At 39.6% G+C, this 26616-nt stretch overlaps 1 protein-coding gene across 1 annotated transcript in view; it reads left to right on the top strand.

Moving 5' to 3' along the window:
* CHM (CHM Rab escort protein) overlaps window positions 1–26616 on the top strand; it is a 144152-nt gene that overhangs the window by 16655 nt on the left and 100881 nt on the right. Inside the window, exon 2 of the mRNA XM_045847467.1 lies at window positions 5577–5643. Coding sequence (XP_045703423.1) covers window positions 5577–5643 — 67 coding nt within the window. The remainder of the gene's footprint in view (window positions 1–5576; window positions 5644–26616) is intronic.

The following is a 26616-nucleotide window of genomic DNA, read 5'->3' as shown; positions in this document are numbered from 1 at the left end:
TCCTCAGGGGAAACGACTCGGATGATTCAGAAGGTCTCAGCTATGGACAACTGGTGATTGGCAGCCTCATCATGACAACCCTGCTTATACACCATGTCTCGTGCAGAGATTTTTGGTGAAACATCACATCCCCCAGGTGACTCAGCCCCCCTACAACCCAGATTTGGCGCCCAGTGACTTCTAGATTTTCCCAAAACTGAAATTCACCTTTGAAAGGGGAGAGATTTCAGAACTATTGATAAGATTCAGGAAAACTCGACAGGGGCAGCTGATGACAATTGGGAGACCTGTGTGAGGTCCCTAGGTGCCTACTTTGAAGGGGACTGAGGTGTCACTGTCCTGTGTACAGTGTTTCTTGTGTCTTGTATCTTCTTCAGTAAATGTCTCTGTTTTTCATATTACGTGGCTGGATGCCTTCTGGACAGACCTTGTATTTTTTTTTTTTTTGTATTGGTGTTTCAGGATCCTTTGGATATATTCTCAGAGTTGGAATCATTAGGTCAAACAGGAGTTCCATTTTTAAATTTTGAAGGACATTCCACATTGCTTTCCACAGCGGCTGTACCAGTCTGCATTCCCACCCACAGTGCATGAGGGTGCCCTTTTCTCCACATCCTGTCCAGCATTTGTTTTACAGGTGTTTTACGTCATTGGGTAAATGTATTCCCAGGTATCTTTTTTTAGTTGCTGTTACAATAGTAAATGGAATTGGTTTCTTAGTTTCTGTCTCTGATAGCTCATTATTGATGTATAACAATTCCATTAATTTCTGGGTATTAATGTCAATATCATGCTACTTTGCAGAGTTCTTTCATTAGATCTGGTGGTTTTTGGTGGAGTCTGTAGGCTTTCTGTGCACAGTTTCATGTCATCTGTGAACAGTGACAGATTTCCTTTCTCCTTTCCATTGTGGATGCTTTTTATTTCTTCTCCTTGCCTGATGGTTGTGGCCAACACTTCCACAACTGTGTTGAATAAGTGTGTCCAACCACTGTTTTTAAACATCACCTTTTTTTTTAAATTTTATTTTAATCATTGTTCAAGTACAGTTTTCTCCCTTTTACTCCCATCCCAGCCCACCCATCCACCCCTCCCCACTTCCCTCCCATTATCACCCCCCCTACCCCTAGTTTTTGTCCATGTATCCTTTAAATTTGTTCCTGTAAACCCTTCCCATTCTCCCCTGAAATTCCCTCTTCTCTCCCCTCCAGTCACCATCAGCCTGTCCTCTATTTCAGTGTCTTTGGTTATATTTGGCTTGTTTCTTTGTTTTGTTGTTTAGGTTCCTGTTAAAGGTGAGATCATATGGGATTTGTCTCTCTCTGCCTGACTTATTGCACTTAGCATAATGCTCTCCAGCTCCACCCATGCTGTTGCAAAGGGTAGGAACCCCTTCTTTCTCTCTGCTGCATAGTATTCCGTTGTGTAAATGTCCCACAGTTTTTGATCCACTCATTGACTGATGGGCACCTAGGTTGCTTCCAGCACTTGGCTATTGTAAGTTGTGCTACTATGAACATTGGGGTGCATAGGTTCTTTTGGATTGGTGTTTTAGTTAAACATCACCTTTTGGTTCCCTCTTCTTTCACCCTTTAACACAGGAGTAATCCCTTCCACTTTCCTTTTTCCTTCTACATTTTCCTTCTTGGACACTCTTCAGTTGGGTTGTTATAGATCGCAAAGCACCCACCTGGTGTCCGCTGCTTTCTGGAGTTTCCCATGAGGCCCCTCTACAGAAGGACTGTTTCTGTCCATTGTGTTTCTATAACAGTTTTAATTACATTGATTATTTAAATTCATGTTTGTGTTCTTTATACTCTGAGCTCTTTTAGGCTAGGAATTGCCACAATCTTAGTTTGTTTTTTTTTCTTAACCACCTGTCACAGTCTTCTCTGTCTCTCTTCCCCACTCTTCCCACTCCCCATTTTCTCTTTCTCTTTTTCTTTCCTTCAAAAAATATTCACAGAGAAACAGCCATGTGCCTCCTCGCTTCAAGAACTGAGGGTTTATTAAATGGGTGGAAAGAAATACGAAATCGTGGCCAGGAAGATATTACTACCTGCATTATTAGACTGTTATTTTAGTCTTTCTAAGCATGAAGCTAACAGGCCTGTTTGCCATAGGAACAGCCTGTCCGTGTTGCAGACTTGTGGGATGCCTGGATGGACGTATTGAGGGAAGACACAAATGATAGTCATTTTGGTTTTATGTAATTTGGCCTCCAATCATGTTGCATACTGAAACCCGCTCTTGGCTTTGCTCTGTCAGCAGAGACTGGACTTCTCTGACAGCGCAGATCCCAGCCGTGCAAGTAACCACGTGCTGACCACATGCGTCTGTGCCTTTACAAAGTAACAGCTAATTTGGGCCAGATAGAGGAGAGTGATTGTATTCTTGTTTGCCATTGGAGTGCGCATCTGGTAAAAATAGGTGCGTAGAGTGGTATTTAGATGAAATGTAGTAATTTAAAAATATCTTTCAGCCCCTGGCTGGCATAGCTCAGTGGATTGAGCGCGGGCTGCGAACCAAAGTGTCGCAGGTTCGATTCCCAGTCAGGGCACATGCCTGGGTTACAGGCCATGACGCCCAGCAACTGCACATTGATGTTTCTCTCTCTCTCTATCTCCCTCCCTCCTCTCTCTAAAAGTAAATAAATAAAACCTTTAAAAATATCTTTCTGAAGAATGATAAAGGTAGATAGTGCTTATAGAGCAAGTACCCTGAATAATTCTGGTACAATAATGACTGAATAATTCTATGAGCTGAATGGTGGTACTCTCATTGATGAAGAAACAAAGGCTCAGAGAAGTCAAGTGATTTGTCTGAGGACACACAGCTACCTAGGCAGCAAAACAAAGATTCAAGTCTAGGTCTGAGGCCATATGCATTGCACTGTGTTGTCATCTCTCCTTAAATCTTCATTCTTAGACTCATGTCCAAGTTGGAGAGAATGAATTTACTGTGGCACTTTGAATTGGAGATACCAAATTACTGAATTACTTGATCTTTGGCTAGTTATTTAACCTTTCTCATCCCATTTCTCACATGCATAATACTGCCTGCCTTCCAGGGTTATAATGTCGAATAAATGAGATGATGTGTGTGAATATACATTGTGCACCGTAAAAGCCTTGTGCTAATTAATGTTTGGTAATGTATTATTAGTGCTGTCATTATTATACACCCGAACATACTAATTCTGCTTTCTGAATATTTCTGTGCTGTTGTCCTTTTTTAATTAAGCTGCACAGCAATTTTTCAAGTACCTTAGTGACTGCTTTTCATTAATAAGAAGTTATTTTTTTAAAGATTTTATTTATTTTTAGAGAGGGAAGGGGGAGAGAGAGAGAGAGAGAGAGAGAGAGAGATCAATGTGCGGTTGCTGGGGGCCGTGGCCTGCAACCCAGGCATGTATCCTGACTGGGAATCGAACCTGTGACACTTTGGTTCGCAGCCCGTGCTCAATCCACTGAGCTACACCAGCCAGGGCTCAGAAGTTATTTCTTTAGGTGTCGAAAGTCCAGACAGTCAAAATAAAAAGACATTAGAGCAATACAATTATAACTGTATGAAGAAGTATCCTTAACTGTTGAAAATTTTCCTTTCTGTGTCCTATTTCCTTGAACACCACGAATTTTCACTGTTTTTCCTTTGAATTATATTCAAAGTTGAAGCTTTTTTAAAATAATAGAAAATGGAAGATTTTTTAAAAAGGTTTTATTTATTTATTTTGTTAGAGAGAGGAAGGGAGGGAGGAAGAGAGGGAGAGAAACATCAATGTGTGGTTGCCCCCAGCTGGGGACCTGGCCCTCAACCCAGACATGTGCCCTCACTGGGAATTTAACTGGCAAACCCTTTGGTTTGCAGGCTGGCCCTTGAACCACTGAGCCACAGCAGCCAGGGCTCCAAGTTGAAACTTTATGACTTATTTCTAGTAGTTGATGTTTAATGGCCGTATACAGTACATGTGAGTAGACCTTCTTTTCGAAACCAAGCAATACCCACAAAGTATGCACCACTGGGAACTCTAGTCTTTTGTGAATGCAGCTGGAGCTGGTGTTTATAATGTTTTTAACCTGAGATTGACTATGTCAGTTGCTTCCATGTGCATTATTTCTTTTCACATAAAGAAGATAACTGTTCCATTTTCTTGAAATCCTTGATTCGTAGTGCATAGTTTAATTCCTTGCCAAAAGAATGGTGCTGTTTCTCTTCTGCTAGGCAAAAATTCAAGAGGATCAGGGTGTTTTCATCGCAGTGAAAAAGTCAGTGGTAGAGCTATAGAATTGTACTAAGCTTTCAAAACATGCTTTGTTAGTGTGACTGACAGGAAAAATTTATTCTCTATTGGAGTGGTAGAATTTAGGATAAGAAATTACGGAAAAGTCTAAATTACAACATATAAAGTATTAAGTAGTTGATGTAGCTGAACACCTGGTTTTTTAAAAAGATTTTATTTCTGTATTTTTAGAGAGAGGGGAAGGGAGGGAGAAAGAGAGGGAAAGAAACATCCATGTGTGGTTGCCTTGTACGCTGCCTACTGGGGACCCGGCCTGCAACCTGGGCCAAGGATTCCAACCAGTGACCCTTTGGCTTGCAGGCCGGCACTCAGTCCACTGAGCCACAGCAGCTGGATAAACACTTGACTTTGTAAAATTCTAAAATCATTCTCTTTAGTAATATTTGATTTTTTTTTTGTAGTGAGACTAGTAATATATATTCCCATTTATGCTAACCAATTTTATGGTGTGGCTTAATTTGATTCCAGGACAGTAATGTTCTTTTCAAACTTGTATTACCCAGAAAGTGTATCTTGTAAATGGACTCTTTTTAAATAGCTAAGCCATTGCTTAAATGAGTGTATGCCGTTCCCTGTCACAGGCACTGTGGCTTTGGAGTTAGATTTGGGTTTAAATTGCAACTCTAGAACTTTTTTTAAAGATTACATTTATTTATTTTTTGAGAGAGGGGAAGGGAGGGAGAAAGAGAGGGAGAGAAACATCACTGTGTGGTTGCCTCTCACGCACCCCCAACTGGAGACCTGGCCCACAACCCAGGCATGTGCTCTGACTGGGAATCGAACCAGTGACCCTTTGATTTGCAGGCCAGTGCTCGGTGCCCTGAGCTACATCAGCCAGGACTCAACTCGAGAAGTTTTTAATTTTCTTTGGGTGATGGGTAACAAGTTAACATTTCTACCCTCGTTTCTTCTTAATCTTTAAAATGTGTATTCACATGCTCGCAGTGCCGGCAGATGAGCTAGTGTGTGGACACAGTTCCTAATGACAAAGTGCTGTATGAACAATATTTTGACAGTTCCTCATTTATAGTAATTTGCTGATCAAAAACATTGAAGTACTTGGTTTTAAGAATATCTCTTCAACATAATAAAATTTTCAGCATTAGTAGTTTAAGAAGCATCCAATGGCATAATAATATACACATTATAGTTTAGAATATAAAGATGAGCTTATTTTGTTAAACTCTTCTTTACAGCAAATGGCATGAATTGAACATTTTGCGTTACATATATATATTTTCTACATTCTAAATGATATAGGTGTGTATTTTTATAGGTTTGCCTGAATCCGTCATTGCGGCTGCATGTTCAAGAAATGGCCAGAGGGTTCTGCATGTTGATTCGTAAGTTTATCAATGATAGCATTTAATACTTCCTAAATATCTCTGTACAAAATGAAAAAATGAAATACACCTGTGTGCACATATATGTATATATGTCATATATAAACCTTTTTGGATTTAGAGAGGGGGAGGGAGGGAGAAAGAGTAGGAGAGAAACATCAGTGTGTGGTTGCCCCTTGCACGCTCCCCACTGGGGATCTGGCCCACAACCCAGGCATGTGCACTGACTGGGAATTGAACCACCAACCTTTGGTTCACAGACCTGCACTCAACCACTGAGCCACACCAGCCAGGGCACATAAAAGCTTTTTAAGTTAGAAAATAATTAGAATTAATTTTTACTAAAAATATGTGAAATATATAATATACAAGTTTCACTATTCTAGTCTGTGAAATAGTGACATTTCCTTTAGAATAAAATAAATCATCATAATTTTATATGTCATGACTGATTTTGTTTTTTAAATGATAAATAGTTCAGCCAGAGGCTTAGAAATCTCCCACCTGCCCTTTTTCTTAAACACATGTGTGGGCGTATGCAACCTGTACATGCATCTGTGCCTTAGACTTGGTTGGAAAATGCAGCCAATAAATTTAGGGTATATGGTTTGCTTAATGTTAATCAAAATGTTAACTATTAGACGAAATCTTAACTGAGAAAAATATCTAGAGCTTTTTTTCCCTTAAATGTGATTCTGTGCCAAATTCAAGTTTAAGATAAAGCATAGTTGAAATCTCCTAGTTCCTGCTTCCTCCTGAAACAAATCTCTACCTTTCCACCTATTAACTGCTTTTGAACATTCTGTCTTGACACTTTAATTGTTCGCTAAATAGTACAAAAGAAACGAGAAGAAAAGAACTTTCCATTTTCTGTTACATATTAACTGTGATGTTTTTCGTAATGTCAGAACACCAAGGATAACTAGATTTGCTGCTGTTATAATGCTTTCTCTTATATTCACCCCACTGCAAATATGTAGGGATTCAAAAAGGGGTATTAGTTCATTTACATTTAACCCCTTCTAAATTTATTTTGAAAGCCTGTTAACTCCTCAGTTATTGGATGAAATTTCTAAAATAATTTAGGTTCATTTTTTCAGACAAGTCCTGCCCTGAGAATTCTCTTTCACTATTACATGCGTAACTGCTAGCATTAATGTCTCAGTTTTGTCCTTTTTGACATGTCACGGATTCACATGCCAAAAAGTCTGTGACTTTTAAAGCCCAGGTACTGGGCCTGTGTGCTTTAAAAGGCTTAATAAAAAACTAAATTCAGTTTTCCCCTTAATTTTAATGAATTAACCTAAAATTGCAAATAAAATGTTAAATTTCCCTAAATTGTCATTCAATTTATACTCTATGTTTATACTCTATGCTACTCACTATATTGGATTCTTTATATGTTATATAATTTAATCCCCATCACAGCCAAGTGATGTAGGTGGTGATATTCCAATTTAACAAATGATGAATGTGAAGCATAGAGAAATGAAGTAATTTTTTCACTCTAAAAAGCTAGTACTTGTTTAACTTTATATTCAAATTTATTTTGTTTTATTTTTATTCTAAAACCTGAGGGCTTCCCAGAATGAAGACTTTTTTTGGAACTCATAGAGGGTTTACTGATAACTCCAAAATCAATTTTTATTAGGAATGTAAGAAGCTAAATCTTATTTTGTTAAACAGTGACTAAATTGGAAGGGCTTGATAATGTGGTTGCCTTAAAAACATGTATCTTATTATTAAAAATAGTATTTCAAAATGAGAAAACTTTTTTTCTTCTGTTTTACATCCTTAGGTTTGGTGGCATTTGAGAGTTTAGATCCATGTAGGTATTTATAGGATGTTTTTCTGCTGTGGGCCAGGTTTAAATATTTTCTAATTTTTTATTCACTTTAGCATTTAAGGCTCTTCACAGCCGGATTCAATCTTCCCCATCTCTGTTTCATAGACATCCTTTCCCATGTTGTTTTAAAAATAATATTTAAATCATGGTAAAAAAAAAAGCAACACATAACATAAAATCTTAGCAATTTTAAGGGTACAGTTCAGTACTGTTAACCATATTCATATTGTGCAACACATTTCCAGAACTCTTGATCTGGCCAGATTGAAACTACACCCATTAGCAATAAGTGCCCATGCCTCCTCCCCTCAGCCCGTGGCAACCCCCATTCTGCTTTCTTTGTGTCTCCATGCATTTGACTACTTTAGATACATCATATAATTGGAATGGTACAATATTTGTCTTTTTGTGACTGCCTTATTTCATTCAGCATAATGTCCTCAAGGTTCATTTAGGTTTTAAAATGGTGTCAGAATCTCCTTCCGTTTTAAGACTGATTAATGTTACATTGTATGAATATACCGTACCCATTCATAAACATTTGGGTTACTCCTACCTCTTGTGAACATGGATAAGCAAATATACCTTTGAGATCCTGTGGACTGAGTTCCTTTGGATGTATACCCTGAATTGAAATTGTTAGATCACATGGTAATTCTATCTTTTATATATTTTTTATCCTTTATATTTGAAGACCTACCAGACTATTTTCCACAGAGCAGCTGTACCATTTTACATTCTCACCAAGTTCCCAGAGTGCCCGGGTTCAATTCCTGCTGTCGGCCCTTACTAGGTGTATAGTCTTTGAGAACTTACTTAATCTCTTCATTCCTCTGTTTCTTGATATAAGTGGCATAAAAGAGCACTTAATTAATAAGATTCTTTATAGGGTTAAATAAAATAATATGTGTGATAGTTTTATAACAGTGCCAGAAACATAAACTCTCAGGAAATGTTAACATCTGTTACTCTGACGATACTGCCGCTGCTGCGGCTCCTACTAGATGGAAGCAGCTGAAGCCGGAGAAGGGGGTGACTAATCATGCCTGGGAGATTGGTGAAGAGTGTCATAGAGATGACATTTGAGCTGAGTCTGGAAAGATAAGCAAGACTTTAATGAGGAAGGAGAGCGTTCTGGAAAGAGGGAACAGATTGAAAGGTGAGAGTGTTTGTGTGACTGAGGGGTTAGCTAAGTGAGTTGGATTAATGAGGGTTGAAGCTGGAACTAGACGGCAGCTCTGTTGTTTGGGTCTCTGTGCCGAGGTGTGCATTGTGTTTATTGATTCTACTCTTTTTTAAAGATTCTATTTATTTCTTTTTAGAGAGGGAAGGGAGGGAGAAAGAGAGAGAGAGAAACATCATTGTGCGGTTGCTGGGGGTCATAGCCTGCAACCCAGGCATGTGCCCTGACTGGGAATCGAACCTGCGACACTTTGGTTCTCAGCGCGCGCTCAATCCACTGAGCTACGCCAGCCAAAGCTTTGATTTTACTCTTAATACTTATCTTAATATCTTCATATCTTTCCCTCAAACCCATATTCAATCCTTCCGCATATCTTGTCAGCTCGACTTTTAAAACATAGCCCAAGTCTAAGGAGTGTTCTGTCTCCACTGTTCCTTCCAGTTCATTTTACTATTATTTACTATTGAACTTCTCTGAGAACCTCCTGATTGCTCTGTTCTCGCTACTTGCCCCAGCATCCGGCCTCTTCTTCCCTTGTCACCGTGTCGTGTGCGCCTCCCCCCGTGCTCGCTGTGCCCTGCTGTTGCTGCAGTTATGCATTCTTTGTAAAAATTCCTAATATTATTTGCGTTATCTGTGCCTTTTTTCTATTTCTTTTTTCCAGCTCTCTCTTGCCAGAGGTTTTGGCTATATTATTTGTCTTTTTCCTTCTGTGGTCTCTTTGTTTTCTATCTATTTAACATCTATTTTAGCAATCATTCTTGTTATTTTTCTGACTTCTTGAATCAGATTCATAACTTTTTATACTTAAGAGATTTTTTAATATAATTATTTTACAATTGTAATTGCCTCTTAGGATCACATTAACTGTCTTCCATGGATTTTAAGTATCTCCTAATAGCCATTGTCATTTCACCTTTGATCCACTGGTTATTTAGAAGTATGTTTTGAAATTTCCACATACATTTTGATTTCACTATCTTACTGAATTTATAATGACAACCCCTTGTGGGAAAATAGGTAAATAAGAAAGGAAAAAAGTTCTAGTCTGTCTCTTCTGCCTGCCTGCACCCTGCCCTTTCTTTCTACCACTAGAGAGGAGAGGGGGAGAGGGAAAGAGAAAGAAACATCAGTCAGTCGCTTGCTTGTATGCGCCCAAACTAGGGATCGAACCCACAACCTATGTATATGCCCTGACTGGGAATCGAACCTGTAACCTTTTAGTTACACGATGACACTCCAACCAACTGAGCCACACCAGCCAGGCCACTCATATTACCTTTTATGTGTCCTACAATATCTGTCCAGGTAAAGAAGTTGCACAAAAATATGTAAGTTTTTATTAAGTATGTATTAAAGTCAGTGTAGAAAAAGTTATAAGATACTGAGCAATTCCAACACTTAAGAATTCCTCTAGTTGCCTTTTTATTTCATACTTCTGTCCTCTGTGTCCCCTATTTCTAACTCCAGCTACCAATAATTTGGTTTTTTCAGTTCGATAATTTTGTTATTTTGAGAATGGAACTGTATAGTATGCAACTTTTCGCTGTTGGTCTCTTTTACCCACCACAGTTACCTTTTTGTTCCTTTTTGTTGCTGAGTAGTATTGTATATCATGTATCTTTGTTTAACCACTCACCTGTGGAGGGGCATTTGGGCTGATTCCAGTTTTTCGCTATTACAAATAAGATTGCTGTGTGGACATTCATCTTTGGGTTTTCCTGTGTGTCATCGTAAGTTTTTATTTTGCTGGGATAAATGCTCAGGAGTGCAGTTGCTGGATCATACAGTAATGGCATATTTAGTTTTTCAGGAAGTTGCAAACTCTTTTCTAGAATGCGGATAGCATTTTACATTCTGACTAGCAGTGCACCAGTGATCCGTTTCTCTTCATCTTTGCCAGCATTTGGGGGGATTCTGACTGGTGTGCAGTGATACCTCATTGTGATTTTATTTCATACTTCCCTAAAGTCCAAATATGAACATTTTTTCATGCGCTTATGGGCTATCTGTATATTCACTTTGCTAAAACGTCTTCATGTCTTTAGTCAACTTTCTTTTTTTTTAAGATTTTATTTATTTATTTTTAGAGAGGGGAAAAGATGGAGAAAGAGAGGGAGAGAAACATCACTGTGTAGTTGCCTCTTGCGTGCTCCCTACTGGGGACCCGACCCACAACCCAGGCGTGTGCCCTGACTGGGAATCGAACCGGCGATGCTTTGGTTCACAGGCTGGGATGCAGGCCACTGAGCCACACCAGCCAGGGAAGTTCATGGTAGTTTAGAAGGAAGTCATCTGTTGATGAGAACATTGAGATTTGCGCAGGGTCAAGCAAGCAGATGCCTGGCGCCAGAACTCCCATCTTTTATTTCTATTCCAGATATCCTTTGAAATATACCTCACGTTGTTGACGATGATTTGAATAATCCCAACGAATGCTAATGTGTAGGACATTGTTATTTGGTTCTTTTTTTCTTATTTCTCAATGAAGTTTGATTGTCAACGAGGGGACAGCCCTGCTTCTGCAGGTGTGGTGGCGTTCTGGCACGTGGAGGGGTGGAGGTGGGGTGCGATGTGCAAGGAGAAACAGTGCAGCTTCTGCCGGTATGTATGTCAAGTTGGTAGACATAGTGCATTAAGTGTCCTAAACCATTAAAAAATTGAACACATTTTAGAGTTACATTAAAGTTGCAAAATTAGTACAGAGTTTCTTTGTAAAAATTATTCCTCTTCCCCTAATGCTAATCTTGCATGTAGCCGTAGTACAACGATCAGAACTCAGAAATTAATGTTGGTGGAATAATGACCCTTGGACTACAGACCTGATTGGAATTAATTTTTTTCAACAATGTTCTCTTTTTTTCCCAGGATCTGGTCTAGGATCCCCCATTACATTTAGTTGTTAGTGCTCTCAAATTCTCTCCCCTGAGGCACACTGATGTCTGCGTAATGGCGCTTTTTTATTTTCCTCTTTCCACCTTTGTTTATTTATAGCATTTTTTTAAAAATAAAAAAGAGCTGTTTCTTCTCTCCTATCTATTTATTTGTTTATTTATTTATATAATGATGTATGCCAGTACTGTTTCTTAGATGTTTATTTTCTTCTGTGGGTCGTAATCTGATACTGCCATTGCTTATTTTGTTATTTACGTTGTTCCAGCCTCAGGGACTGGCAGTTCCTTCCATTATGTTCCACATCCTTATAAAATGCCCCATCCTTCTTTGAGCCCTCCCTTACTTTCTGACCGTACAAGATGTTCCAGGCTCATGTTGCGTTTTCTGTCCCCCAGCCCTACAATCAACCACTTACCCAGGAGCCCTCTCTCCATGTGTTTGACAGTGGTATTTAGGAATCACGTTCTAAGAACGAAGAGCGCTCATACCTAATGGAGGGTTTTTGCTTCCCTCTCAATATACAGAGCTCGTTAATGTGTCTATTCAGTCATTTGTACAGACACATGTATGTCTGTATGTATGTATATGTCCCTATCCACATCTAATACATATATTTGTATGTATATATATCCATGAATCCGTACTATCTCCATTTACAAATATTATTTAAAAATGGATATATAATGGAGGAAGATGCAAAATTTACCACAGTTTTAAAAGATGACAAATGAAATGTTAAGTACCTTTTGTGCTTACGCAGGACCGCTGTAAGCTACCCCATGTCAGAAGCTGTGTCTTCAGCCGTGAAAGGCACTTGGAAGGAAATACTGAGCAGTCACGTGTCAGTGTACACTTTTTCTGCTTTGAGTTGCTTCGTACGTAGGTGCTCGGTAAATTTACTGAGAATACTTCTGGCCCTGTAAAGAAGTATAAATATGTACTTCTTTAACTCTTCTGTACAATAGCTGTCTTCTGTATTTGTTAAGGGGAGATGGCCAAGATAGGATCAGAGAAGAAACAATGATTTAAATTGTAAAATATATTAAGATCCTGCCTGAGTTTTTTAAATTAATAGCAGTAATGTATCTGCAGTATGTCATGAAGACAAAAAAAAAAAAAAAAGAAAGCATAGCGCTGTCACTTGCTACCATTTGTACGTGCCGTGAACATGAGCTGTGATGTTTTTCTCTGCCATGCTACGTTAGTTACAATGAAAGAACAAGGGGCTGTAATAAAGAGACCCAGAAAACAGTGGCTTGAACAGTTACTAAAAGTGTGATTAAAACACATCTGAGCCCTGGCTGGCGTAGCTCAGTGGATTGAGTGCGCTGCAAACCAAAGTGTCACAGGTTCGATTCCCAGCCAGGGTACATGCCTGGGTTGCAGGCCACGGCCCCCAGCAACTGCACATGGATGTTTCTCTCTCTCTCTCTCTCTCTCTATCTCCCTCCCTTCCCTCTCTAAAAATAAATACATAAAATCTTTAAAAAAAAACACATCTGAAGAGTCTACTGCTAATAGCGGGTAGCTCTGCTCCATGAGGACTTAAGTTTCCTCTCTCTGGATTCTTTACTCTCTGGTTTGCATGGTCTAAACTGGGGTGTAGGTTTGCACAGATTCAGCGTCTAGGAAGGAGACAGTGTGGATAGAATGGGGCCGGAAAGGCATATAGCACTATTCTCTGGGCAAAAACTTGGTCAGATATCCACGGATAGTTGCCGAGTTGTATGGAGGCATGACGTCCCTCCCACGCCGATGGCCAGTTGAGGGGACAGGGAGATTTTGTTGGACAGGCAGTACTTTCTGCTGTAGGTACATAAAATCTTTCTTCCAGAAGATGTATTATTTTTCTGTAAACATCATTTCAACGTGTCAAAGATGTGATTTTTAATTGATCATAACAGGCTCTATTGTTTTTATATGAATACAGCTCGGTTGACTTAACCAGTTATCTACTGCTGCCTTAAAAGTTGTTTCCAATTTCCGGTTACAAACAAAATGAAAATACCCATATACAGATGAGTTTTATTTAAAATTGTCTAATACTTTGGTAAAAAGGTACTGGCCCAAGTTTTCACTATGTATGTATATTTGCAAAATTGTCTTAAGACCTTTTCCAAACTGTCACAAAGCCAGTTTGACTTACTGAGCTTGTACAACGACTGTGCCTCAATAAAATAAAAATCAGTGGTAAGGAATTCGGTAAAAGTCACTTTTGCAGGACACTTTATGTGGTTAGCTAGTAAAATACTGACCCGAACTTGAAATTTCATCATGACAAACTGTCGAGTGGTGTTATTTTTCTTTGATGAAAGTCTTTCTTACATTAAAACATTAAATATTAAATGAGACAAAGCTGTAAATGTAACTGCAGGCAAAAATGCACTTTAAGTTTCTTATGTGTGTATATTGCTTTCATGACTTCGTGAAGATAACTTAGTACTTTACTCTTCTGCCACTGTTTACATTTATATACCATTTAAGTGTTGATGGAAAATGGTTCTGAAGTGGCCCATTATAAAATAGTAAGTACGATCTCTGTTGATTTATAAACACTGTCTAAACATCTACACTATCAACAGCAGCTAATCTTATTCAAAATAGTCACTTCATTGCTGTGTTGTCATAAATTTCTGTAGACAGATTTTAACAAAAGTTAACTTCTGCCAAATTGTCATTGAAGGAACTCTATTTTTGTGTGCCAGCTATCTGTCACAATAAATGGAAAATCTGTGGTTCTTTTCAGAGAACTGCATTTACTGTAGATATTAATGAGCTGTTGACATGTGAAATTTCAAGAATAGATGTTGTGATTTAGAAAAGCAATTTGCAATTCAAAATGTAGAGATTGGCATTTATTTTAAACTTGAGTTGCTAAAGGCACAAGTTTAAGTTGAACAGAATCGGCCTCTACCAGTAACTGTGTGTCTGCTCAGCCTCAATTGATCGCTTCTCTTAATCATATAAATTATTGTTTGGTTTTATTGTTTTTCCTATCAGTCTTCACTTTCTACTATAACTGCTTCACACACAGAGAGAAACATAAACTAAATCAATTGGAAACCATGCTCATTGAATTCATTTAAATTCATTTGTAAGAGTCTTTTTTTTATTAAAGAGATTACTCAGTGTCGGGGGTCTTTAATAAGTATTTAGTGGATTTATGATATGGACACAAATGAATGTCAAAAGTAGCTGCTGATGTTTTAATCTTATACAATAACCATATCATTATTTCTGAAGTTGAAAACATTGCTATATATTAATAATTTGACCAAAGAAACCTGCTAGTCTAAATTGTATTATCCTGTGGGGTTATTATGAACTGATGTCACTATTACATGTCTGTCAGTTTCTGGGTAGATTTCTCTTTGGTCTGGCCAGTCCTGTTTTTTCTAGTTTGTGTCTTAAAAATGCACTCTAGTTGTGTCTAGTTTTTGTGTCTAGGAATTGTTTAGCAATTGTGATAAAGAGAAGTAAACAATGACTTCGTCTCTGGACTTGTTTTTTTGTTTTTGTTTGTAAAAATCTTTTTTCCCTAATCATATATACATACAAGTATATATATGATTGTCATAAGAACTCAAGCAGCCCTGGCTGGTGTGGCTGGGTGGATTGAGCCCCAGCCTGTGAACCAAAGTGTCACTGCTTCGATTCCCAGTCAGGGCACGTGCCTGGGATGCAGGCCAGGTCCCCAGTCAGGGGCTCATGAGAAGCAACTACACGCTGGTGTTTCTGTCCCCGTCTTTATAAAGGAAAAGAAAAAGAAACCTCAGGCAACGTACTTGTAGTACACGGAGTACTATACATGTCATTTCTTGTACATCCCAAGAGACCCCTATTTGTGTGGTACATTCTGTCTGGAGAACTCAAGGATAGTTTTATGAGAGAAGAATGAACGCATGAGTGAAAGGATAAAACGAACTGAACTGATGCGGTGAAACTATGCCATTATAATATTTCATCGGCACCTCTATGTATGTGCTCAGTGTTTTCACATTTAAGAATGCTATTTGTAATAGTGTGCTGTGTTGTGGTGTGGATGGTCAGCGAACGACAGAAGCAGATTGTACGTGCGGTGGTGGGCACGCAATGCAATATACAGGTGATGTATTATAGAATTGCACACTTGATCTATATACTTTATTAACCACTGCCACCTCAATCATTTTAATCAAAAACTATTTTTTTTTTACAAATAACTACTTGATGAAAATGAAATGAGGTCATATAGGATTGTATTAGGAAATTTTATCCTATTAGATTTCTTGAGAGTTTTAGAGCTATAATTGGTCGAAGACTCTTATTAGAGGGGGCTATGATTTCTGCCCCCCCACATTTCTCCACCATTGCCTCGACATTATTTTGATATCCCCCTTTTCCTCCGTGTTATTGTTCAGCATTGCGTTTCAGCACCGAGCTGGGAGACACTACAATTTGTCAGGAATGATTGCCCCTTCTGAAGAAATACACGTGCTGTAATTAGAAACTGGTTGCAAAACCCAAATGCATCTCTGGGTATCAATACATGAACAGCAAAGATGACCATGACTCCTGCCTTTGTGATGGCCTTGGGCCCTCGCAGGGCGGCATAGGCATTAAAGGTGCCGCATTTTTATACTATGAATTATGCTTGTGAAGGCAAAAAGGCTAGTGCTGTAAGAGAGCGAGGGGGATATAATTTAGGTGTGGTGGTAGGAGGGTGGCGTGAATGGGAGTGGTCACAGTAATCTGTTACTTCTCACCACGGAGAGGAGACTAGGAAGATCTTTGAGAACTAGCACCATTTTTTTTTTAATAGAAAGACTTACCTGATTTATTGTTAGACTCAAATGTTTTGTGGCTTAATAAAGCTCTATCTCATTGAGTCACCTCAGAAATTGCCTCTGCAGTCGTCTGTCAGATCGATTTTATGATATTTTTCTGCCCTGGAAATTAACTCTACATCTATAGAGTTCAATGAAAAATTTAGGTTGATCCCTTGTTTCTCTAATGAAAAGGACAAAAATACTCGGTGTAGATGTTCTATGATTATTAGCTTCTGAAAAAGGAAAGCAGTATTTATTGAACAGCTACTCCCACTGTGAAGTTATTTTTAGTACCTTTTAGTTTGTGGAAATTGAAGTCTGTTTATGTTTTCTTTAAGGCAAAAATCAAATACCATGGCTCTTTCTCTTCTACTGGAATACTCGCAGATATGCAGCTAAGGTAGCTCAAAGATAAGTACTTGAACGGTTTTAGATTTACTGTCATCAAGGGATAGGGAAATGTAACCTCACGTAGAAGAAAAGTTTTATTTTTATCTTCTATTATTTAGATAAAGAAAACGCTGCTGTCCTGTAAGGGTGAGAAGAACGTATATGAATTATCAAAGCATCAAGTGTTTCGCTGCTTCTCTCCTTTCCCTGCCCCGCCATGTTAAAGACAGATTTCATGATGTCTGTGGCCCTAATTTAGGAGTGGAAGTGATTTTCATTTGCTTAGCCTACTCTAGTGTTCAAGGTGCTGTATGCTATTAACTGCACGGTGACATACTAATAATGCTACCTTTTACTGAGTATTTGCTCAATCCCATATCAGGTTCTTTACAAATATTACTGAATTCTTATTACTGTTCTCTAAGAGAAGTATAATTTCCCAGCCTTTCTGTGGCTCAGGGAAGAGAACTGAAAAAACTTCTCCAACGTCACATACCTATCAAGGGGAACAACCAGGATTTTAAAGTCAGGTGCATTTTGACTGCAGAGACTGTGCTCTTGCAATAAGGCGTAGGGTTAGGAGACGAGAAAATCCTGGGTGTGAGGGTCAAAGACACCTGATTCAAATTGTGACTCTGTCACTGATTACGTGACATGTCGTTTTGTTCAACTGTAAGTTGGGTCTAGTGAGCAACCTACCCAGAAGCGTGACTGTGACGGCCCAGTGGTCAACTTGTGACATGCTGAGGTGCTGCCAGCAACATCTGACCCAGGGGGGCGGGTTCACAGAAGGCTTTTGCTGTGAAATCTTTGGGAATGTGCTCAGTCTTTATTTAGGAGGGCGGTGTGGGAAAAAAAGGTGTGGGAAAAAAATCGTGGGAAGTGATTTGCAAATTTTGATGGCTTTGAAACGAATGTCATTAGGTCACTGAAATCTGCATGACGGGAGCTTTGTTTACAAATGGCAGTTCTTGCCCTAGGAGGATTTGTTTTTCATAGAACTCATAAGGAGCCTAGAGTGACACAGCTCTTTGCAGAAATCACGATGTATCAGCTCTGTCTTGCAATTACCCACTTTGACTTGTTTTATTCAGTTCGTTTGAACTAGGATAGCTTTCCCACAACATGGAAGACTACACGCAAAGGTAATTGTTCTCACCACATCCCTCTCCCTCTGCCCTCCTCCCCTCGAGCAACTTCTTTATCATTCAGATGAAGAGACATCTTTTTCCTCTAGTATTTTATATTTTTCTTTCCCCTTGTCTTTTTTTTTTTTTTTACTTTGAAATGACAACTGCCCCTGCCAGCTCCTTGGGGGTTTGAAGCATATCAATCAGTTTCACTGCTGGGAGTTGAGCATTATTACTGCAATAATGCTTGGAGCTTTTTGCTATCATTCTAATTTCCTTTTTTTTTCTATTAGTGTAAATGGAGTTTGATTTGCCTTTCCATGACAAAGCAAGGGTTAACCTTTAGGAGCTGGGGCTGCTCTGAAGGAGAGGACAGGGAAAAAAAGGGAGAGGGGATGCGCCGTCCTCAGTCCTTTGGTCTGTGAGTTCTGTGGTTCTCTCAGTGGTTCCCCCATTCTTCTCTCTCTGCCCCCTTTTCCCGGGGTGTCAATGGACCAGAAGCTTCTGGACTTAAGTAATTGCCATGGAAAGGGAGCTCTTGGAAAGACATCTTGGGCATGTTCTGCTCTGTCCATTCTTTGCGAAGAGGGGGGTGACGGTAATAACTTACTATGTGCTGGTCACTGCTTTGAATGTTTTTATTCTGCAGATAAGATAGCTGAGGCTTTCAAGACTGACGTCTGTAAGGTTACGTGCCCGGCTGAGGTCCTGTGACTAGGACAAGGCACAGCTCGGGAATTTGCCCCCAGGCCCATTTGATCCCAAAGCCTTGATGAACAGCAATGCATTGATTATACTAGTTAACAGTTCTCACCGTGCATCAAGGATTCAAAGGATCAAAGGATCAAAACGACCAAGCTGTTGCCCTTGTCCTTAAGTTGCTCCTAGTCCAGTCGCAGGAAACACTGATGCAGTCTGATCACCAGACAGCAGGACAGAGCTCTTTCAGAAGTGTGTGCAGAGCTGTGGGCGCAGAATGCAGTTCTTCTGAGTATATATTGCGGAGCTGACAGCCTCACAGAGAAGATGATCCTGGATTTGAATAGTTCTGACTGGTGTGACTAGTTCCATCATCAGTTTGTGATGAAACAGCATGTTGGGCATGGGGGCATAGTGTTACTAAACACAGAGAGACATCCAGACGCTTCTCTGTGTGTGGTTCTGGCTGATGCATTGGATACTTTGCAGAGAGGGGCGATGTCCAGAGAAAAGTATGGAGAGTTACGTTGGAACTAAGGTTTGCAGGGTCTTGTAGTGATACTAAGGGTTTTGGACTCTACTACAGGGGCATTAGCCATTAAACATCTTTAAGCCAGGGAAAGGTGTGCCGTCTGCCAGGATCCAGTCACAATGGCAGTGATGTGGAGATTAGGTTGGAAAGGGAAGGAACTAGAAGCCCACAAACCTTTGAGGAGACTAATGAATAAATGGGATAAGAGATAGGGCCTGAAATAAGGCAGCAGTGGTAGGGAAGACAAAGAGAAATCTAGAATGGACACGTGAGGAAGGAATAATTACTGAGTGCAAGCAGTTTGGGCATAGGCAGCTGTAAGAATAGTGTTGGCGTCTATTGAAATAGGGAAACCAAAAAGAAAACCAAGTTGGGGGCATGAAATACATTTGTCTCTTGGACATAGAAAGATTGAAGTGAATCTGGGATATTTTTTGAAACTAGATGTCATAGAAGCTGATGACGCATGATATGTACTTCCAGCCTGGAAATAGCTGTGCGGCTGGAGCTCAGCATAGGGGCCGGGATGAGAGATACCAGTTTGTGAGTCATCACGGGAGAAGCAATAATTGACTCCGGAGGAATGGATGAGATCACAGAGCAAAGCAAGAATGAGGGTGACCTTTGTAATATTCCCTGGCTTGGCTGTCTAAAACCGGATTGGAATGCGGGGACTACTGTCAAATGATTGACTCTTAAACACAAGACGGTCTTCCTCCAGCCCCAACGACTGGGAGCGCAGGCTGGTGATCATTCCGGCAGATCGATCGGGTTGCCAGAGCGCCTTCCTATAGCCCCGTCAGACTCTTTTAAAATCAAGGAAGGAACTGGTCTTCCTCTCTAACGTGAGAACTTCATTTGCATCGTTGACCAAGGAAGCCCCCCTCCTCGTTGATCTTGGAGCGAGGGGATGGGGAAAGGAGATTGGCTTTCTCGTGTATCAGGTACGTGGAGCTTGGAGTAAATGAGAATTTGTGAAAAGGGTGATGTATCTCCTAGGCTGTTCTATTTGTCAGCCAGGAAGATGTCATGATTCTTTGTAGGACTGGGACCAGATTTAAATAGAATAGTGCCTCTTTTATTTTCTTTAAAGATTTTATTTATTTTTATTTTTAGGGGGAAAGGAGGGAATAAGAGGGACAGGAACATCAATGTGTGGTTGCCTGTAGCACGCCCCCTACTGGGGACCTGGCTCACAACCCAGGCGTGTGCCCTGGCTGGCAGTCAAAACGGGGACTTTTCACAGGCCTGTGATTAAAAATATTTGTCATGACCACCCTTTGGTTCACAGGCCAGCGCTCAATCCACTGAGCCACACCAGCCAGGGCCAATAGTGCCTCTTTTAATGTGCACACTGTATCATATTCAATAATAGCTGCCAAATCAATATTATCAGACATGCCACACTGTTATTTTTCTACTCCTATCATACACAGAAAGATTTTTGGTGCACATTAAATATGAGATACACAATAAAGTTGGTGGTGTTTTACGTCCTAGGAATGAATTAGTCCCTCCAGCTCTGTTATTAGAGTTGATACAGTCATGAAGTTATTACCCCATTTTCATGATCTACATGAATTGCTGAAGCACAACAAAAATTAAACTTCATTCCATTGCCTTGACGTTAGATTCCAGGATTTGTATTATATTCTTATATTTATAATTTAAAATATTCTGACCTTGTAGAGTGTGGGAGACAGTGTTAAGTAACAGAGTGGAAACAGCGTAGGCTTTGAGGTCCGATAAGCCCTGGGTTTAAGTGCAGACTTTGCCATGGCCTCACCGAGTGAGTTAAACAAGATACTCAATGTCATGGATAGTTTTAGTTTTTTTTTTCCTAATTGTAAAATGGGGATAATTATGGCACTAATGTCTCAGGGCTCTTGTGAAGATTAAGTGACATAATGAATGGGAAATGACATGGTCAACCTACATAGCATCCTGCTTTTCTCCTTCCCTTAATAAGAATTAAGCCAGCATTTCTCAAAATATATTCTGTTGAACTGTAATCCCTCCAGATCTTTAAAAAAATGTTTATTGTTTAACTGAATTTGTTCCCTCTTGGGGAGAACAGACATTAACATATTTAACAATGCCGACAAGCTGCACCATAAGCCATTTTGGGGGGTGGTTTAACTTTTGCAACTGAGCCTCACCCCGCCTTAGAATACCTATTCACAGCCCAAGCTATGGATGGGATACATTTTGGAAAAGGTGTTCTGTGATCAGGTCCAGGTGCCAGTCGATATCTAATTGTTGAGCCTCCTTGAACCAAAGCTACCGTTATAATGTCACCTGGACCACATGATGCCGGCCAACTCAGAAGTTGGGGGTTGCTTATGATGCATTACACACACAGTATTAGAATTCAGGAGAACGGGATTTCCAACGCAGTTCTACCATTCTTCCATTGTCATGGAAGAGCCCATGTGACAATAGTCAGAAATTCGAAAGCGAAAAGTGCTGTCAGTGGAAGGTGATACAACAATTCTACTAGGAAAATTGTGCAAGCTGTGAGTACAGAAAAGGGGGTGCAGAGCTTGAGCTGCGTTGGACCCCGGCAGATACCTTCCTGAAACCAGTTTCAAGTCCTGGGTTTCTTAATAATTAACAATGATTCCCAGATGAATGTGGCTGGATGTCAGTAGCTCTGTCTTTTCTCAGCGTTCTTGCACTTGCTTACAGAAGCCATTTCCTGGGGCAGGATGCAGTTTAGCTGTTGTGGAATATCAAATGATGAATTGTGAGTCAGATGCACAGTGGAAAAGAAGATAGTTAGGATTTAAGTCACAGACTTAATGACTAGGTTTAATTGTTCAGCCTTCTCATACCGTTCAGCTTGATGACCACCTGTGATGTATTTCTTTTCAGGGATTACACATTAAGCAAAGTGATATTGCTTTGACATTAAACACTGTGTAAAGGGTGAGAACTCTCTTGTTACTGTTTAAAGACTATTTTTTTTTCTGTTCCATTGGTTACTGTTAATGGAGGCAGTTATATAATTTCCTTTCTGTGTCCGGAAAAAACTTAGGTGGTATTCCGAATAAGCTTTGTAAAACTTTAGAAAGATTAAAACCATGTTTTCTGTAGTTTTAAGGTCAACATTTCACACGATGGAGAGAGTTTCACCTCAGTATTATGGGCTTTTCTATCTTTGAAAATAAAAATGTCCATTTGTGCTTTTTACTTATTTTAGCTAAAAAGTTTAGATCACTTTCCCATCATGAAACATAGAAGGCTTTAGACATAATTTTTGCTGTGAATACTCATTTTCTACTTCTGTTTCAATGCTGTGAATGCTCATTTTGTAGTTCCACAAAGAGACTGTAGTTGCACAGAAGTCTTTTGTCATCATATAAAATAGTATTCCTGGCGATAGAGATAAACGTCATCCTTCATCAGAAACCGCTTTTTCCTTTACTTGATCTACAGAGGCAGTTTTGACATAAAATTGGCAGAAAATGTTCCATTTCCCTCTTCTCCCTCTTTTTTTTATCTGTCAGGAATTTTTCACTTTATCCTTAAAATAAATTGTATCTATGGGATTGTAGAAGCAGTCAGTAACCTAGCATTGTTATTCCCTACAGAAAGTTTTAAAGATAGTGGAGAAATAGTATTTTTAAGTTGAACCTGAATGCCAGCATTTTGAAGCTGTATCTTTGAAGATAAAATGTAAGAAAATATGTGATGATCTTTAATTTTTATTATTGCAGTAATGTTACAGAGAGTATATTAGAACATTATATTGATCTTTTTTTTTTTCTCTTTTTCGTCATATTGACTCTGAAAACCTAAACTTGCTGGACTTTTCTTTAAGGGATATTATAAGCCATATTTCGAACCATGTAAATACCAAAATGAATTTGGTCAAAATCTGTGTTGGTCTTATAGTGAGTTTCTTAATAATTATGTTGCCATCCTTTGGCAGAAAGACCACAGTAATGAAAACCACGTTTCACCTTTTACATGCATAATTGGATGAGATCACCAGATGCTGGGGTTAAGATCACATCAACAGGAAAAGTTGAAAATGGGAGCTGCATGGAAAAACACTAGAACCAATTAGCTCTGTCAAAGACCATATGACCAAGTATAGGGGAGAAAAATAGATTTTGACCATGAACTGACCTCAGGTCACTTCACAATGGAAAAAACCAGCAAGATGGCTCTTCTTACAGTTGTTTGAGGCTTTTGAGAATAGCAGCAAATACCTTGGAAATTGGTACATCATGGTCAGTGTTGGAAAACGCAGGTTACATTAGTTTCGTTTTTCTGACTTTATTATGACAATTTTCAGACACAGAAAAGTTTTAAAAAAATCATACTGTGAACAGCTATATGTCCACCACCTAGGTTCTACCATTAACATTTTGCTGTGTTATTACGTAACTCTGCACGTGTTCATTTTCCTATTAATCTGTTTCTCCGTCTTACGGTTTTATGCATTTCAAAGTAAGTTGAACACATCCAGAACCTTCCGTCTGGAGTACTTCCACATGCATAGAATTAACTAGAGTTCAGGATTTACATATGGTTCATGTTTCAAGAGAATACTACATGCAGTGAAATGCACATACAAGTGCACTAACATGATAAATTTTTTGGCAAATGCATACTCTTGTTTAACTAAGAACTTCATTAAGATGGAGTACATTGCAATTACTCCAGAAAGTTCCCTTATGCCTCTTCAAAGTTAAGTCCTGCCCTGACTCCTACCCTCAAAGGCAGCCACTCTTAGGATATTTCTCGTCGTATGTTACTTAATTTAGCTTGTTCTAGAACTTTAAAGGAATGGAATCTTGTAGAGTGTACTCTTTTTGGGTAAAGCTTCTTTCACGTAGGAGAGTGTTTTTGACATTCATGGATGTTGTTGCCCGTATCAGTAGCTTCTTCCCTTTGATTGCTGAATAATGTCCATACTATGGCGATGCCGCAGCCTCTGTGTCCATTCTCCTGTTGATGGATACTTGAATTGCTACCAGCTTGGAACTGTTAGTGAGCAAAAATGCCCTACTTTTCTTGTGTGTGGGTACACAGGAATGGAATCACTGGGTTATACGGTAGGTACGTATTTAATTTTGTAGGAAACTTCCTGACATTTTCCCGAGGTGTACTACTGTTTTACACTCCTGTCAAAATGTGGGAGCTTTCTGGCCATTCACGGCAACCCCTGGGATTGTCAGCCTCTCGAAATGGAACTGTTCTGGTGGATGTGTAGCGTCATCTTATTTTGCTCGGTTTTAGTGCTTGTTTTATCGTGTACTTAGCTAATGACGGATGATATTGAGCCCTTTTCACGTGCTTGTTAATCACATCAGTCTTCCTCTGTGAAATCTGTTCCAATCCTTTGCCATTTTAACCGTTGAGTATCTGCCTTTTTATTAGGTTGAGGTTTTTTTTTTTTAATATATTCTGGAAAGCAGTCCTTTGTCAGATATGTTTCATGAATATTCCCTCCTAGTTTGTGCCTAGCCTGTTCGTTTTTTAAAATAATATATTTTGTGGAGTTTTCCATTTTGATTGATTGTAATTTATCAGTTTCTATTACTTTTTGTGTCCTGTCTGAGAAAGCTTTGTCCACTCACAGTGTCACATATCAGATGTCTACTTATTACTTATAAATTGGTATAACCATTTAAAAATTAACTTAGATCTTGAAGCTTTCACCTAATAACAGAGCTTCTCAGTGGCTATGATCTTACAGTGGCTAAGAGAAATCTAAATATCTCAACAAACTGTATAAGGACAGTGGTTTCAGGCTTTTAAATTTTTTTTCAACACTCAGGATATTTTCTAATTTTCTCGAGCCTTTACCTAGAGGATGGGGAGGGACGGCAGAAGTGTATTATTCTCAGGCAAGGGAGGAGAGAGTATAAATTGCTACGGGAAAACCATCTATTCAAACATCCCTCTCTTTTTCTTCCTCCCTCTTCTGTGAACTAATGACTGTTGCCCAACCTCTCCTCCCACTGTTCTCTCTGATGAAGGGATCACAGCTTCCAGGCATCCTGAGTCCATCCTGTTTGCCAGGCATTGCCATTTGGAATCGTTGGAATAGCTGTCGTTCTATCTATATTTTAAAGCTTGCTAGTGATTTTTATTTTTTAAGAATTTTATTTATTTATTTTTAGAAGGAAGGGAAAGCAGGGAGAAAGAGAGGGAGAGAAACATCAGTGTGTGGTTGCCTCTCTCACACCCCCTACTGGAGACCTGGCCCACAACCCAGGCATGTGCCCTGATGGGGGATCGAACTGGTGACCTTCTGCTTTGTGGGATGCTACTCCACCAAGCCACACTGGTCAGGACATAAAGCTCACTAGGGATTTGGACAGTGTATGACTTTGCATTATCCTTGAGAGAACTGTCAGACTATAAGTAAAGTAGTGAACTATATTAATAGACCTACTTTCACAAGTGTTCAGTTTAACCATTTATTTTTTCTATTGGAGGAAAGCAGTGATTGCTAGTAAAACACTTGAGCCTAAAAGCTGACTCTTCTATTTGCTGGGAGGGTCATTCTCCACCCTTTCACCTTGAGTGTGATTTTGTCTTTACAGCTCAGATGTGTCTCCTGAAGGCACCATGTGGTTGGGTTTTGTTTTCTGATCCAGTCTGTTACTCTGTGCCTTTTTCACCAGTGAATTCAATCCATTTACATTTCGGGTGATTATTGATGTAAGAGGATTTTTTGGTGGCCATTTTATCTTTTGTTTTCTGGTAGCTCTGTGCCTCCTTCGGTTCTCTTTTTGTGTTCCTTGGGAACGTGGGCATCTCCTTTATATTCTGGTCACCTCCACCTCAGGGGACCAACCCTGTGGGGGAATGTGGCGGGCAGTGGGGTTCCAAATCCATGAAATTCCATTGCCGTCTCATGCAGAAAAGAAACTGCCAGAAAACAAAGGGCAATCAATCAACTGAATGGCAGAAGATACTTGCAAACAGCAGGTCCGACAAGGAGTCAGTATTTAGAAATTAGAAAGAACTCATAAAAACTCAACACCAAACAAACCCAAAATCCAATTAAAAAATGGGCAGAGGACCTGAACTGACACTTCTCCCAAGGAGACATACAGATGGCCAGCAGATATATGAAAAGATGCTCAACTTCATGAGCTGTCAGGGAAATGCAGATCAAAACTACAAGGAGATAACACCTCCCACCTGTTAGAATGGCTGTTAGCAACAAGACAAGTAATGACCAATGTTGGAGAGGTTGTGGAGGAGAAGGAACCCTCACTCACTGCCGGTGGGAATGTAAAGTGGTACAATCACTGTGGAGAACAGTATGGAGGTTCCCCCCAAAATTAAGAATAGAGTTACCATATGACGCAGCATTTATTCGCAGAGGCATACGCACCCATAGCTTCGTTGTGGCATTATTCGTGGTGGCCAAGACATGGAGAAAACCAGGTATCCAGCATTAGATGGTTGGATAGAGGCAGTGTGGTGCGTATATCCAGTGGAATACTACTCAGTCATAAGAA

Source organism: Phyllostomus hastatus, unplaced genomic scaffold (assembly GCF_019186645.2).
Source record: "Phyllostomus hastatus isolate PE091 unplaced genomic scaffold, TTU_PhHast_1.1 phas_contig_551, whole genome shotgun sequence".
NCBI lineage: Eukaryota > Metazoa > Chordata > Mammalia > Chiroptera > Phyllostomidae > Phyllostomus > Phyllostomus hastatus.
This window is presented reverse-complemented; position numbering and strand designations above follow the sequence as displayed.